The sequence below is a fragment of the Meriones unguiculatus genome, chromosome 5 (assembly GCF_030254825.1).
Source record: "Meriones unguiculatus strain TT.TT164.6M chromosome 5, Bangor_MerUng_6.1, whole genome shotgun sequence".
Lineage (NCBI taxonomy): Eukaryota > Metazoa > Chordata > Mammalia > Rodentia > Muridae > Meriones > Meriones unguiculatus.
In genome coordinates, this window is record NC_083353.1 from 49,151,870 (window position 1) to 49,168,824 (window position 16,955).

A 16,955-nucleotide genomic window follows, 5' to 3' on the forward strand; every position below is an offset into this window, starting at 1 on the left:
CTTAGGCTAACAATACCCAGGCTAATTTAAACTCTTCACCAAGACTTTCTAGATGGTGTTTCTTATGAAGTTAAACTGTGAAACTAAGTATAAATCACACATAAAAGTCACCCAGTTGAAGGTTAATTTTAATCTAGCAAAATGGCTACTCTGGCAAGAGATCACATCCGAAGACCTAGGTCTGTGTGATCTGGCTGAAATTCAGACACACTCTTAGTACACACCCTTTTTTTTTAAGTTTTATTAATTACACTTTATTCACTTTGTATCCCCCCATGAACTCCACCCTCCTCCCCTCCTAATCCCACCTTCCCTCCCCCTTCTTCATGGATGCACCTCCTCAAATCCACTGATAGGCGAGGTCCCCCTCTCCTTCCTTCTGATCTTAGTCTATCAGATCTCATCAGGAGTGGCTGCATTGTCATCTTCTGTGGCCTGGTAAGGCTGCTCCCTCCTCAGGAGAAGGTGATCAAAGAGCAGGTCAATCAGTTCATGTCAGAGACAGTCCTTCTTCTGATTACTATGGAACCCACTTGGACACTGAACTGCCATGGGCTATATCTGTGCAGTTGTTCTAGGTTATCTCCATGCATGGTACTTGGTTGGAGTAGGAGTATCTGGAAAGACACCTCTGTTCAAAGTTTCTGGTTCTGTTGCTCTCCTTGTGGAGCTCCTGTCCTCTCCAGATCTTACTATTTCCCACTTCTTTCATAAGATTCCATGCTCTCTGCCCAACAGTTAGCCATAAGTCTTAGCACCTGCTTTGCTAGTCTGCAGGGCAGAGCCTTTCATAGGCCCTCTGTGGCAGGCTCCTAACTTGTTTCCTGTTTTCTTTTTCTTCTGATGTCCATCCTCTTTGCCTTTTAGGATGGGGATTGAGCATTTTAGTCAGAGTCCTCGCTTTTGTACGGACTTCTTTATATGTACAGATTTTAGTAGGATTGTCCTATATTATATGTCTATACGAGTGAGTATATACCCTGTGTGTCTTTCCGCTTCTGGGACAGATCACTCAGGATGATCCTTTCCAGTTGCCACCATTTACCTGCAAATTTCAGGATTTCCTTATTTTTCATTGCTGAGTAATATTCCATTGTATAGACGTACCACAATTTCTGTATCCATTCTTCAGTTGAGAGACATCTGGATTGTTTCCAGGTTCTGGCTATTACAAATAAAGCTGCTACAAACATGGTTGAGCAAATGTCCTTATTGTGTACTTGAGCCTCTTTTGCAAATATGTCTAGGAGTGCTATGGCTAGATCTGAGGAATGCTATTCCTATTTGTCTGAGAAAGCGCCAGATTGATTTCCAGAGTTGTTGTACAAATTTACATTCCCATGAGCAGTGGAGGAGGGTTCCCCTTGCTCCTCAACCTCTCCAGAATGTGATGTCACTTGAGTTTTTGATCTTGGCCATTCTGATGTGTGTAAGGTGAAATCTCAGCATCGTTTTGATTTGCATTTCCTTTATGGGTAATGAGGTTGAGCATTTCTTTGTTTTTCTGCCATTCAATATTCCTCTACAGAGAATTCTGTTTAGCTCTGTTCCCCAGTTTTTAATTGGATTACTTAGTTTGTTGCTTTTCAGCTTTTTTAGTTCTTTATATACTAATATTGGATATTAGTCCTCTGTCAGAAAAAAAAAAAAAAGGTTAGTGAAGATTCTCTCCCAATCTGTAGGAATTAATTTTGTTTTGGTGATGGTGTCCTTTGCTTTACAGAAGCTTTTCAGTTTCATGAGGTCCCATTTATTGATTGTTGCTCTTAGAGCCCGTGTTGTTGTTGTTCTGTTCAGGAAATTGTGTCCTCTATTAATGACTTCTAGGGTCTTCCCCACTTTTTCTTCTAACCGATTTAATGTGTCTGGTTTTATGTTGAGGTCTTTGATCCACTTGGAATTTAATTTTGTGCTTGGTGATGAGTATAGATCTATGTGCATTTTTCTACATGTAAACATCCAGTTAGACCAGCACCATTTTTTGAAGATGCTACCTTTTTTCCATTGTATGGTTTTGGCATCTTTTTCAAAGATGAGTTGTTCATAAGTGTCTGGGTTTTTTTCTGGGTCTTCAGTTTGTATCCATTGATCCACCATTCTGTTTCTATGCCAGTACCATGCAGTTTTTATTACTGTTGCTCTATAGTAGAGCTTAATATCAGGGATGGAGATACCTCCAGAAGATCTTTTATTGTAGAGGATTGCTTTAGCAATTCTGGGTTTCTTGTTATTCCATATGAAGTTGAGAATTTTTCTTTCCAGGTCTGTAAAGAATTGTGTTGGTAATTTGATGGGAATTGCATTGAATCTGTAGATTGCTTTTGGTAAGGTGGCCATTTTTACTATGTTATTCCTGCCAAGCCATGAGCATGGGAGATATTTCCATCTTCTGATATCTTCTTCTAATTCTTTCATCAGAGACTTATTTTTTTTTCATACAAGATATGACTTGCTTGTTTAGGGTTACACCAAGGTACTTTATGTAATTTGTGGCTATTGTGAAGGGTGTTGTTTCCCTAATTTTTTTTCTCAGCCCTTTTATCTTTTGTATACAGAAGGGCTACTCTTTTTTTTTTTTTTTTTTGAGTTAATTTTGTATCTGGCCACGTTGATGAAGGTGTTTATCAGCTGTAAGAGTTCCCTGGTAGAATTTTAGGGGTCACTCAAGTATACTATCATATCATCTGCAAATAGTGATAATTCTCCTTCTTCCTTTCCAAATTGTTTCCCCTTTATCTCCTTCAACTGTCTTATTGCTCTAGCAAGGACATCCAGAACTATGTTGAAGAGATATGGAGAGAGTGGGAAGCCTTGCCTTGTCCCTGATTTCAGTGGAATGACTTTAAGTTTCTCTCCATTTAGCTTGTTGTTGGCTCTAAGCTTGCTGTATATTGCCTTTACCATGTTTAGGTATGTGCCTTTTATCTCTGATCTCTCCAATACTTTAAACATGAATGGATGCTGGATTTTGTCAAATGACTTTTAAACATGTAAGGAGGTTATATGTGGTTTTTTTCTTTCAGTTTGTTATTTTGGTGGATCACATTGAAGGATTTCCATGTATTGGACCACCCCTGCATACCTGTGATGAAGCCCACTTTGTCATAGTAGATGATATCTTTGATATGTTCTTGTATTCAGTTTGCAAGTATCTTGTTGAGTATTTTTGCATCAGTGTTCATAAGGGAGATTGGCCTGAAAATTCTCTTTTTTTTTGGGGGGGTCTTTGTAAGGTTTAGATACCAAGGTGACTGTGGCTTCATAGAATGAGTTTGGTAGTGTTTTTCTGTTTCTATTTTGTGGAATAGTTTGAAGAGAATTGGAGTTAACTCTTCTTTGAAGGTCTGGTAGAATTCTGCCCTGAAACCATCTGGTCCTGGGCTTTTTTTGGATGAGATACTCTTGATGACAACTTCTATTTCCTTGGGAGATATAGGACTATTTAGTTGATTTACCTACTCTTGATTCAGCTTTGTTAAGTGGAATTGATCAAGAAAATTTTCCATTTCATTTTGATTTTCAAATTTTGTGGCATATCCACTTTTGAAGTCTATTAAGTCCTAATGGCTGTTTGGATTTCCACAGTGTCTATAGCTTTTCATTTCTGATTTTGTTGATTTGGATGGTGTCTCTCTGCCTTTTAGTTAGCTTGGCTAAGGGTTTGTCTATCTTGTTGATTTTCTCAAAGTACCAGCTCTTGGTTCCATCGATTTTTTGAATAGTTTTATTTGTTTCTAATTGATTTATTTCTGTCCTGACTTTGATTATTTCCAGCCATCTAGTCCTTTTTGATGTGTCTGCTTTTTTTTTCTAGGATTTGTAGGTGAGACATTAAGTTGCTTGAATGAGTTGTCTCAAATTTCTTCTTGAAGGCTCTTAGTTCTATGAACTTTCCTCTTAGCACTGCTTTCATTGTGTCCCATAAGTTTGGATATGTTGTGGCTTCATTTTCATTGAAGTCTAGGAAGACATTAATTTCTTTCTTTATTTCTTCCCTTACCCAGCTCTCATTGAGTAGCAAGTTGCTCAGTTTCCATGTGTGTGTAGGATTTTTGCTATTTCTGTTGTTGTTGAGGTCCAGGTTTATTCCATGGTGATCAGATAAGATACAAAGAATTATTTCCATCTTCTTGTATCTGTTGAGGCTTGCTTTGTGACCAACCATATGGTCTATTTTTGAGAAGGTTCCATGAGGTGCTGAGAAGGAGGTAAATTCTTTTGTGTTTGGGTGTAAGGTTCTGTAAGTGTCTGTTAGGTCCATTTGATTCATGTCCTCTGTTAGAGACATTGTTTCTTTGTTTAATTTCTGTTTTGTTGATCTGTCCTTTGTTGAGAGTGTGGTGTTGAAGTCTCCCAATAATAATGTGTGGGGATCTTTATGTCGTTTGAGTTTTATCAATGTATCTTTTGCAAATGTGGGTGCCCTTGTATTTGGGGCATAGAAGTTCAGGATTGTGATGTCTTTCTGGTGGAATTTTCCCTTGATGAGTATGAAGTGTCCTTCCCCATCTCTTTTTATTGATGTTGGTTGAAAGCCTATTTTTATCAGACATTTGAATGGCTACTCCAGCTTGCTTCTTGTGTCCATTTGCTTGGAAAGCAGTCTTCCAGCACTTTACCCTCAGGTCTATCATTGTGACTTAGGTGTGTTTCTTGTATGCAACAGCTTCCTCGGTTTTGTTTACGTATCCATTCTATTAGTCTGTGTCTTTTTATTGGAGAATTGAGTCCACTGATGTTGAGAGAGATTAATGATCAGTGGCTGTTAGATCTTTTTATTTTGATGGTGGCTGTGGTCATAGGTTTGTGTACTTGGTTGCTTTCTGTTTTACTGTAGTGAGGTTAATTATTTCCTGTGTTTTCTTGAAAATAGGTAGGTTTCTTGAGTTGTATTTTTTCTTGTAGTGTCTTCTTTAATGCTGCATTTGTGTGTAGGTATTGTTGAAATTTGTTTTTGTCATTGAATATCTTGTTTTCTTCATCTATGAGGACTGAGAGTTTTGCTGGGTATAGTAGCCTGGGCTGACATCTATGTTCTCTTAGGGTGTGCATGATATCAGTCCAGGCCCTTCTGCCTTCCATAGTTTCTGTTGAGAAGTCAGGTGTGATTCTAATGGGTTTGCCATTATATGTTACTTGGCCTTTTTCCCTTGCAGCTTTTAGTATTTTTTCTTAGTTCTGTATCCTTATTGTTTTGATTATTATGTGGTGGGAATATTTTCTTTTCTGGTCTAATTTATTGGGTGTTCTGTAGGGCTCTTGTATTCTTATTGGCCTCTCCTTTAAGTTGGGAAAACTTTCTTCAATGATTTTGTTGAAAATATTTTCTGGGCCTTGGAGCAGGAAATCTTCTTTTTCCTCTACAGCTATTATTCTTAGGCTTTGTCTTTTTATGCTGTCTTGAATTTCTTGGACTGTGTGTGTAAGGAATTTTTTAGATTTAACATTTTCTTTGACAGATATATTGATTTCTTCCATTGTATCTTCCCCACCTGAGATTCTTTCTTCCATCTCTTGTATTCTATTGTTTATGCTAACCTCTGTGGTTCCTGTTTTCTTCCCTAAGTTCTTTCTTTCCACAATTTCCTCCATTTGTGTTTTCTTTAATTTTTCCAATTCTATCTTCAAATCTTGAGCCATTTTGTTGATTTCTTTCACCTATCTGACTGTGTATTTTCCTGTTTTTCCTTCAATTCCTTCAGTTGTTTGAACATTCCTCTGTTTCTTTTATTTCTTTCAGTGATTTAAGTCTTTCCTCTCTAAAGTCCATAAACTGTTTGGCTGCAAATTCCTGTATTTCTTACTCCTGGCCATAATCTGTTTCAGTTTATCTTCCTCCAGGTCTTTACACATTTTATTTTTTTTTTCTTCTATTATCCTCTTCATGAGCATAGATGTTAGGTCATCTTCTTGAATTTCAATAAAACTGGGGTGTCCAGGGCTACTTGCTCCTGGATAACTGGGTTCTGGAGATGCCATATTGCTCTGTCTTAAGTTGGTTGAGCTTTTATGCTGGCCTCTACCCATTGGGCTATCTTAGCTGTTGGGTGTGAGAATCTGGTGGTTCCTGTAATCCTGTGGTTTACAGAATCCCCTTGGCAGGAAGATGGATTTTCCTGAAGGAAGCCTCCTCAGCACTTTGGGTATGGTCACTGTATGGCTAGTGTTTTTCGGGAGTTGCCATAGCTCACCTCAGATGTAGAGACCTGAGTATTAACTGTGGTTTTTGTTAGTCGAGGGGGCTCTCCTCTCACCCAGAGAGGAGACAGCTGCCCTGCTTCTGCGTTTTCTGCTGTAAATTTAGTGAGCTGCTGCTGTAACCTGGGTGTCCTGTGGTTTGGTCAGTTATGTGAGGGATAACTGGTTGCCCCTTGGAGCAGTATCTGGGGGTTGATCTCGGAGATCCCAGGCTTCTATAGATCTGAGGTTGAGGCTGTTTGTCCCAGTATGCAAGTGGTAATCTGTGGCAGGTGAGTACAGCTCTCCTGGTAGCAGCAGGCTAGCTGGTGCACAGCAGGTCTGTGGTTTGGGCTGGTCTGTGGGACCTTTTCCATGGATATACTAAGTCTGACCCCATTTGCTTCGTTCCCTGTGAGGATTTTTCCCGACAGGGACTGCCAGTCCCTGTTGCCCTGTGTCACACAGCTCTGTCTGTCTGTGACACAGAGCTGGGTGGGCAGCCAGTCTCTGTGCTGGTGGCTGGAGCCCAGTTCAGTGCTGGGGGCACACCCGCCATTCTGCAAGAACTTTTCCAGGGAGAGAGTGGGTGGCCCATGGCCATCCCTGTTTCCTCCTTCCCCATGGGTTTTTCTCTAGACTGGGACTCTCAGTCTCTGATGTTATTGTACACCCATTCAGCCTGGGAAGGTGATCAGGACACGCTGGCTCTGGTCCGGCGACCTAGTGCTTGTGTGACCTGGGATCTCTGTAGGGTTCTGGCTGGGTGACCTGAGAGTGGACCCGAATGATTCACATATTATGGGGGTTTCCTCTTACCTGGGAAACACAATCACTGTTGTTTTAGGGCCCAAAGTTCAGTCTCTTGGTTACTGTACAGAAAATATTGTCCTACTTCTCAGATGTAGTGTTCTCCTGGCACCGCCATCTTGTTCTTCCCAGTACACACTTAATCCATCTGGCTGGAATACAGACACACTCTTAGTATACACCTTTAATCCTAAGCAATGAAGCCTGTCAGGTCCTTGTGCTGATTCCTCCTCATACCACACAGTGACACCAGAGAGCAGCATACAAGTGAGATCACCTGAGCACCTGAAAGGGAAGTGCAGAAGGCAACTTCCAGAAAAGACTTAATCACCTCCTGTGATTTCCCTGACACTGCACCGTGGGGTAGTGTATCTCTTCTTCACCCATTCATTTACCCAACTCAGGGCTCCCAGCAGCTCTAGGTATTTCAGGAAAATCCCCCCCAATATGTGTTTTCCTACAATCACACCCACCACCAAATACAAGTGGGAAACGACAGCCTATCAAGGGGACCTGACAACAAGAAGAGCCTTGAACAGGATTTTGTACATAAGGATTGCCCCATGAGGCAGCAGTGGATCTCACAACCTCACTTTGCAGAGGCACAGGCGGCCTTAATGTGGCAGCAGGAGACAGCACCTCAGCCTTCACAGCCACCTAAGGAAGTTAGAGCCATGTCCTTCAGGTTTGAGCAGGAGAATAGAGCGAATAACTTTGCTAAGACCACAGAGATAATTGATGTTGGAGCCCTGATTGAGACCCAGGGGGCGGGGTCCAGTGAGCCCAGGGGAGTTTGGGGGCGTGGCTATTGCTGCCCTGGGACTGTTAATGCTGCCCTGGGACTGAGGTGGCCTTCTCTTCTGCTTCCTGCAGGTGGCGACAAAGCACCAAGCCAAGCATAGTCCTGAGGTGTTGATAGCTTGGTTTGCTTGAAGATGTAACACTCACTTGGTCATAGTGGGGGAGCAGGGAGGGAGGTGGGAAATGCCTCCCCCTGGACCCATACAGAAGTTGCAAATGGGAGACTAGCCTGGCCTAGCACCAATCTGCCAGCCTTAAGTCTGCAGTCAGTCTGATCTCAGGAGGGTCTGGATCTTAGGGTGGATCAGATTCTGTTTCCCTCTCAGAACTCTCAGCCTGGAAGTTAGTAGCTGTACAGGACACCCAGTAAGTTCATACACGCACGTGCACAATGTACACAGACATGTTATAGTTGGTGTCTGCACAGGTTGTTTGACTGAGTTACCTTCTGCTCAGAACATCCAGGCAGAGTCCAGTAAGTACTATGAAGGAATGCTCTTCGCCCTTTCCCAGCCTCCTTCAAGAATTCACAAGAGCTGAGAACTGTAAAACTTGTCAAAAGCAGTGATTTTTAATAGCTCAAAGCCCAGTGCCACAGTGAAAGGGGGCCAGGCCTTCACTCTCCCCAGTTCTCTTGATCAGCCCAAGCTGATGAATTTTCTCCTTATTCCAGCATCCCACTGCAGGGAACCTGAGAGCCTGAGCTGAGGTGTGTTTTGGTGTGGGCAGAAGGGAGGAAGGGGGAACTGTGGCTACAGTGACCTTGCACACTCATTTGGGCTCCTGCTATGCTGACTCCAGTGCACAGACCACCTGTGGGATGCACAGAGGAAGTCTTTCCACCCCACCCCAAGTGGTCTAAGGAGAGAATATGTGAGGGCCACATGCCATCTTTGTGGTCATCCCTTGGTCAAGGTTGCCTTGCCTGGTTCATCCTCCATGGTTGCACATTCTACCTCTTCCTCCTTTGTTCTTTGGAAGCCAGTCACCATGCCTGCCCAACACCATAAACAGAAGGCCCAAGCTTTCAAGCTTCATGCCCCTGAGAGGAATCACCTATGCACAATAATTAAATTCTTTGTAGGAAGATTTCCTCTTCTCCCTCACTTACTGTGTGCGGTCATTCTGTCTGTCCCTGTGGAGTGACATGTTCATTCTTTACTGCCAGTTCAGCCTGCTGTTGATGCTCACTCTCCAGCACTGGCTCTTTAGGGGTCCCTCATCCTCACTCTCCAGTCCTTGGTTGCCCCTGTGTTATCTGGGGTACTTCCTACCTGGTAAAAGACAGCCAGGTTCCTATATATCTATCTTTTCAGTTCCCTGAATCAGAGAGTTCTGCAAAGAGTTAGGCTCCTTATACTGGCATTTAAATTTTCTTTGAGTGTGATGAGTGTGGCATACTTACACATTTGTGTGGGTTAGTACATATGTATGTATGTACATGTGCAAGTGTGTATATGTGGAGGCCAGAAATGATTGTTAACTGTCTTCCTCTGTCATCACCCACCTTATTTATACATTTCATCATCTCTGTGTGTGTGTGTGAGTGTGTGTAAGGACATATATGTGGAGGTAAGAGGTTAAGCTCAGATCGTACATTTCACTCTCTGTGGGACAGGATCTTTGCAGGGAACCATTTAGTTGGCCTGGCCTGGCTGCCTTGAGCGGCATAGGGGTTCTTAAGTTAGGGTTCATGGCTCCTGGGACACTAAGCACCTTCAGTTCCTGAGAGACTGACACACTCCTGCAGGCAGTTGAAGTGTTAGGCAGTTTTGTGTTTCTCTGATGCAGGATATTTGATCCTATTGTGAGAGTGCAAAAAGTTTCTTGTTTGGTGTGGCTCAGCCCTCAAACACACCTTTAATCTAAGAGCTTTCTGTACACAGGATTAAGTAAAGTTAACCCCAGGTCAAGAGGTGGAGTAAAAAACCAGCTGACAGGAAGTTAACAGGAAAGAGGGGCTTGAGGTGAAGGGAATTTAAGACAGTGTGGAGAAGAAGGTGCTTCCTTCTGGGACGTGAGCTGAGTAGGAAGATCAGCTGAGCAGGAAGGTCTTTCTCTGCCTCTCTGAGCTAGCAAGCTTTCACCCCAGCATCTGGATCCTAATAGGTAATAATTGAACGCTTGGGATTTTGTTTTTAATAACAACAACATTTCTCTGTATGTTTCTTTAGTAGTCAAGGAAACATGGAAACTCGACAGGACAATTACTCTTAGACATAACCTTGTGTACCCTCCAGTGCTTGCAAACATCAATGTATCCTGGCAAAGACCACTGTGTTGATCCTGGCAATGGTCATTATATCTGTTTTTGACAAAGGTATAAAAGGTCTGATTGTTCTCCATAAAATTGTCACAGCCTCAACCTTGCTGCGATCCCTCCTACGAGCCTGGTTTAATTCCTTGAAGCCATAGTAAGCAATCTTGATCTAATAAGCAATGAAAGTTTCTTTTGTTGTTCTCTGCTGTGTACTTCAGGTTAGTTGACCTGCAAGCTTCTAGGAATTCTCCTATCTCTGCTTCCATCTCAACATAGGAGCACTGAGTACAGACAGGTACTAACCCTGTCTGGCTTTATGTGGCTTCTCTGCACTCTAGCTAAGGTCCTCATGATTGCATGGCAAATGAACCTAATCAATCTGAATCTTATCAGTTTGGCTTGGGTATCTGGTAAATGAGCTCTAGGGTCTTACTTGTCTCTGCCCCCTCAGTGCTGGGGGCTACAGGAACTCACACACAGCATGGCTTTTATATAGCTGTTGAAGATTCAAATTCAGTCTTTATGCTTGTGCAGAAAGCACTGTTACCTCACCCCTACCCAGCCCAGTCCCCCTCCACCCCTCCAGCCTTTCATTTGGTTTCAGAAGATTACTGTTTTTTCTTGTTGTTCTGAATGGTCATTCTATACCAATTAAGAATTCTCCACTGTGCCATTCCTCAATCCCTGGCAAACACCATTGCATTTTCCTTTCTTTAAAAATTACAGTACAGTACTCTCAGTTCCACCCCTAGATATACAGAAGCTTGTCATTCTGTGACTGACAGGTCACTGGAAGTATGTATTCATCTGTGGTGGACCTATACCTATATGTGGCTTTCCTTCCTGTTTAAGCTGAGTAATAGTCCATGATATATAAAGGCCAGATGTGGTTGGTACATTCATCTGCTTATGGACAGAGAGTTATTTCCATCGTGGCTGTGGTTAAGTGCTGTTACTATAAACAAGCAAGCATCTGAGACTTTGAATCAATTATTTTTCCATAACTATGAAAGAACTGTTGATGAATGATATGCGATTTTGTGATAATGCATCTATGGAGAGCTGAGACTCAGACGCCATCTACTGGCGCTGACATCTGCCCTCGAAACTGTAAGGAACCTCCAGAACGCATGTGCATGTTGCGTAAGCACGCCAAGCCACTGCCCAGGGGTAAAGAGTGAGCAGCCAATCAGGGTATGACACGCCACTTAGGTGCGACCAGGGCTTATATAAACAGCACCACTTTGGGGCCCTGGCACTCTCCTCCCTCTCTCCCCGCCGGGGGGTTGCCCGCTCCCGCCGCGGCCCGCTGGACGCAGCTGCGCTGTAGGCCAATGCGAGCGCTGCCCACGGCCGCAGTAGCCGGGCCTGTGCCGTGGCGCGCTGCCGCCCCGAGCTTCGTGGGGCTGGTCCCGCGGCTCTCCTCCTCCTTTCAAGGCTTGACTGTAATAAAAAGCCTGTTGCAGAAGGATTCTTGTGTCCGCGTGCATTCTTGCTGGCGAGACCATCACGCGGCTTTCAACATCTGGTGCTGAAACCGGGGACCAAACCACCCGGGAAGCAGGGAGGCTCCCACTGCCGGTGCTGCCAAGGAGAGCCCTCGTTTGCGGGGAGGATTCAGAACTGCAACATCGAGGTTTGTCCTGAGAGGCATGTTCAATCTTGATTCATCTCATTTTTCATTTCAGCTAGCAGAAGCCCTTATCGCCTTCCCCGTTGTGATCGCTGCCATAGCCCTCTTTCTTTTGGTTTTGTGCAAACTTGAGGGCGGCCTCAGAAGGAAAGAGATTAACCAAAGGGTAAGAGTAGACACTAAGGGAGTTTTAAGGGAGATGCGAGACCGCATGTCAGAAACAGGACGTGACAAAAGATTGGGGCCCCAATGGATAGAAATAGAGACGTCTCTAAGAAGAAAGGCCCTTCTGTGGATGTTAAAGCCACAGAAGTGAGAGATAAGGGAAAAAACGCCCTGGGAGAGAAAGGTAAAAGGAGAAGAAAAAAAACAATAAAAAAAGGCTCTTTATCCAATAAGATTAAAATTCCCGCTAAATGCCTGGGCGCAGCCATCTTGGCTTTCATCAGAGGCTTCCACGTGGCTGGTGACTGGGCACAGCCATCTTGGCTTTGGGAAAAATGGGCGGGACCTTGGGTATATCAGCGGTTTCCATGTGGCCAGTGCCATCTTTAGTTCGGGCAAGGACGCCCTGCCCCACGTGGCCGGTGCCATCTTTAATTCGGGCAAAGAGGCCCTGCCTCCCGTGTGCCTCCCTCTCCCCCACAATAACCCAGCCCCTTTCCCAAGCCGCTTCTATTTAAATGCCCTCATAATTTTTTCACTGGGTTTATGCTCTTGGGTATCTTATCAATTTACTAAATAAAACCCTGCCGTATTGTTTGTGCTAACTAAAAAATTACAGTTTTTAAAATGTATCTTGTGGAGAGCTGTTTGTTTGATAAGCTGTTTTGTTTATAAAAAACATGTTTACGCCCTGCTCTTTACCTTGAGACAAAAAAAAAGGGGGGGGGGGAAGTTTCACCAAGTTCCTTAGAGTATGTTTGTTACCTGCTACAGGGAGGTTATTTTAAAAAGTTAGGCAGTTTCAAAACTCCTCTTTATAGTAATGTAACTTGCTTTTACAGTTAATATAATTCTAAAAAAAAAAACAACTGTATTTTAAATATGTTATAATTCATTTAAAGGGCTGGTGATTGTTCATTACAAAATGTTTTTTATGCTCTTTTAAGGAAAAAATTCTAGCTGATAGGTTTGGTATGGCTAAAATAATTCTTACAGTTTAAAATTGTTCCGTTAAGCAGTTAATTATAAAGCTTGTTTAATCACTAAAAACTTTTGGTTGTGGGGGATTATAGATGCTCCACAGTGTTTACTGTATCAGCAACACCTAGTGGCTGTACTTGGTGTTGTCAGTCACCGCCTGCTAATGCTAGCACATGGCCTGCCGCCATGATGGTTCAACAATAAAAAGCATGTAAGCTGTAGTTTGGCTGCCATGTTTGTTTAGGGTTTCCAGCTGAGTTCAGTTGCACGTGGCCAGCCGCCATACTGGGCCGGAGATAAAGAGGGTGGAGCTATGAGTTTGCCACCATTTTGTTCAGGTACTGTTCAATTTTAATGCCGTATCCTTTGTTGCAAAAAACCCTGCAGCAATGGGGATTGCATATTGCCACTAAAAAGGTCCAAATTTCAGAAGTAGGTTCCTTTCTCATCCCAGGAACCACTTTGGGATGGACTGGTGGTTTATACAGATGGGTCAAAAACAGGAGTGGAAACTTATGTGGTTAATAATAAAGTTGTTTCTAAGCAATATCATGAGACCTCGCCTCAAACTGTGGAATGTTTAGTAGTGCTAAAAGTTTTGAAAAAATTTCCAGGTCCTTTAAATATTTTTTCTGATTCTAGTTATGTGGTAAATGCAACCAAAATCTTAGAGGCTGCTGGATTGATTAAAGCATCTAGCAAGCTTGCAAAATTCTTTCAAAGGATTCAGTTTGCCTTAATTACCAAAAAATTCCCTGTTTTTATTACACATATTAGGGCTCATTCCGGTCTACCGGGGCCCACGTCCCATGAAAATGACCTGGCAGATCGAGCCACAAAGATGATTGCATTTGCCCTCCTTTCAAATTTAGAATTGGCTAAGGAGTTTCATAAAAAGTTTCATGTTACAGCTGAGACATTGCATCATCGATTTTACATAACTAGAAAAGAAGCTAGAGATATTGTTACCCAATGTCAAAATTGTTGTCAGTTCTTACCTATGCCTCATGTTGGGATTAATCCCAGAGGAATCCATCCACTACAAGTGTGGCAGATGGATGTTACCCACATTTCATTTTTTGGTAAAATTCAATATTTGCATGTTTCCGTTGATACTTGCTCTGGAGTTATGTTTGCTTCTCCCCTGACTGGAGAAAAGGCAGCCCATGTTATTCAACATTGCCTGGAGGCATGGAGTGCCTGGGGAAAGCCCAAAATTCTAAAAACTGACAATGGGCCAGCCTATACTTCTCAAAAATTTGGACAGTTTTGTCATCAAATGGAAGTGACTCACCTAACGGGTCTGCCATATAACCCTCAAGGGCAGGGTATTATTGAACGTGCTCATAGCACTCTAAAATCCTACTTAATAAAACAAAAAGGGGGAGTCGAGGAGGCTCTGCCCTCAGTGCCACAAGTGACTGTTTCCTTGGCACTCTTTCCTCTCAATTTTTAAAATTTGGACAGTCAGGGCCATTCGGCGGCTGATCGTCACTGCTTAGGGCCTGATAGGCCTAAGGAAATGAATAAATGGAAGGATGTCTTGACTGGTCAATGGAAAGGCCTGGATCCTATCTTAATAAGATCCAGGGGAGCTGTCTGTGTTTTCCCACAGGAAGAAAACAATCCATTCTGGGTACTGGAGCAACTCACGCGAAAGCTCCTGACAGCTGAAGATGATCTTTCAACAAATACACCTGCTACTACTTGAAGAATTAAGGGCGGCCATGGTGACCACTAATTCTACTCGAGTGGAATCATTGCTCACGGATGGCTTATTATCCTGGGTTTCTTCCGCCTTTTCTTACTCTAAGATTGGGTGGGGGTTGGAATGTTTGGTGCAGCACTATGTTGTGGCTTAGTGTTTTTACTCTGGTTGTTCTGCAAACTCAATACGCAACACAAACGTGACAAGGTTGTGATCGCGCAAGCACTTGTGGCCTTGGAACAAAGATCATCTCCCAAAATTTGGTTATCCATGTTAAAAAATTAAAACAGACTGTGACACTCAGTCGATGCACCTCAGGGGTTTTACCCATTGCACTGAGTCGATGAGTGATCCAAGTCATAATCTTGCCTTTGCCTAAGTGGCTATGGTACCTAGATAGGAGGATGACAGCCCTTGCACTCCCTGGAATTTTATTCCATTGCACAGGAATGGGTGTCACCTCCATTTTCAATCTTCTCCCTTAGCCCCTGCACCCAGAGGACTTGTCTCCATTGCACCTGGTCCGGAAAGGGAGTAATCTAAAGCTCTTGATTGCTTACTCCCCAAAGAAGGAGTTCCCTTGATCGAGCTTAGGGCTCTCTTGTGCCGCGCTTATAAGGCTTTAAGGCAGTTTTCATTTATTAAAACAAAAGGGGGAGATGTGGAGAGCTGAGACTCAGATGCCATCTACTGGCACTGACATCTGCCCTCAAAACTGTAAAGAACCTCCAGAACGCATGTGCGGGTTGCGTAAGCACGCCAAGCCACTGCCCAGGGGTAAAGAGTGAGCAGCCAATCAGGGTATGACACGTCACTTAGGTGCGACCAGGGCTTATATAAACAGCACCACTTCGGGGCCCTGGCGCTCTCCTCCCTCTCTCCCGGCCCAGGGGTTGCCCGCCCCGGCTGCGGCCCGTCGTCCAATGTGAGCATTGCTCGCGGCCGTGAGGTAGTAGGGCCTGTGAGGTGGCGCGCTGCCGCCCCGAGCGTCATGGGGTTGGTCCTGAGGCTTTCCTCCTCCTTTCATCGCTTGACTGTAATAAAAAGCCTGTTGCAGAAGGACTCTTGTGTCTGCGTGCATTCTTGCTGGCGTGACGATCACGTGTGACGATCACGAGCATCAAAGTTGCTGGGCAAGAAGGATGTTATCCCTTGTTCCATCACAGAGTCCATCAGATCACAGGTTCTGTCAGGAAAAGTTTCTCCTGTAGGACAATTGGATCCCTTTAGTAACAGCAGGCATCTGTGACAAAACTTTTAGGTCGGTGAGGAGGCTTCTCTGGGACTTCATTCCTTCGTTTTGCTGTACTGCACCAGTCTAGCTGGAAGGGTGAGCTCTGAGGACAATAAAAAGGGTTTCAGCCATTCCTTAGCCCAACTGTTTTTCATGTTTTCCCCATCACACCCCCACAGCTCCTTTGTTTCATGGCCTCTCTGGACACAGCTCTGATACCTGCTTAGTGACAGTTTTCCTTTTCTAGGTCCCTGGTGGCTTTTCCCCACTGTTTTCTGAGCTTTCCAAGTAGAATTGTTGGAGGATACTGCCCAGTGTAACTCCGTTCTAAACACAGCCCACTTTGATGAAGCAGAGCTAGTCCCACCTTCCAAACCCCTCTGTTCACTGCATGGGGAGGCAGAGCAGGGGAGGAGAGTGATGTGACACTGTACAGGTGAGCCATGTGATGGCGACAAACACGAACACACAGCTTCAAAAACATGAGGGTGGACAGGTTCTGCTCAGCCCAGACATAGACATGCTCTTTACCCAGCCTCTCAGCTTCCGGGAATGGGCAGGCCGTACCCAAGTTGTAGAGGAGGACACAGACATCATTCCCTTCCTTTCTCCTCCCTGGCTACAGTGCACCCACAGGGCCACAAGCACTCAGCATGCAGTGACCTCTGCAAAAGGGCTTCCTTTCTCCTTTCCACTTTCTATTTCACTCCAGGTCACAAGCTCAGGCCACTGCTGTGCTGAACACTGGTCACCTGTCTGAGGCCTGTTTGATGATGTCATGGATCTCAGGCTGTCCATGATTCAGGTAACTGAGGGATGACACAGTGTTTACAGTTGTGGCTTCCTGACTCCATGCAGAACAGGGTCTCTAACCTTGTTGCCCTGAGAAGCTGAAGCCCTCACAGCTGCTTTAACAGGGAATGTTCAGGATTCTTGTGGATATTTCTTGCTCCAGGTGTATTATGTTCTCCTGTTCTACCCTCTAAGCCTTTCCTTTCTTGTCCCCAATGTGGCCTCTTCACAGGGAACTTATTTCACCAATCCGGGTCCTTTCTCTGTGTACAGAACACCAATTCTTTCTGCAGGAAATGTGATAGACCATGCTAAAAAAGGTAATTTTAGGGCACAGTGCAATTGAATCTCAAGGACACAGGCGGCTGTTGAAGCCTGAGCTGTTGAGCAAAAG

The 16,955-nt window shown here is 43.9% G+C and overlaps 1 protein-coding gene across 1 annotated transcript in view; it reads left to right on the forward strand.

Annotated features, from left to right (window-relative positions):
- LOC132654147 (vomeronasal type-1 receptor A11-like) overlaps positions 1-14,315 on the forward strand; it is a gene marked incomplete at its 5' end in the record, with an annotated part of 34,786 nt that extends 20,471 nt beyond the window's left edge. The window contains 3 exons of the mRNA XM_060383402.1: positions 11,552-11,684; positions 11,737-11,847; positions 14,295-14,315. Of these exons, the coding sequence (XP_060239385.1) occupies positions 11,552-11,684; positions 11,737-11,847; positions 14,295-14,315 (265 nt within the window). The remainder of the gene's footprint in view (positions 1-11,551; positions 11,685-11,736; positions 11,848-14,294) is intronic.
- Positions 14,316-16,955: the final 2,640 nt, after the last annotated feature.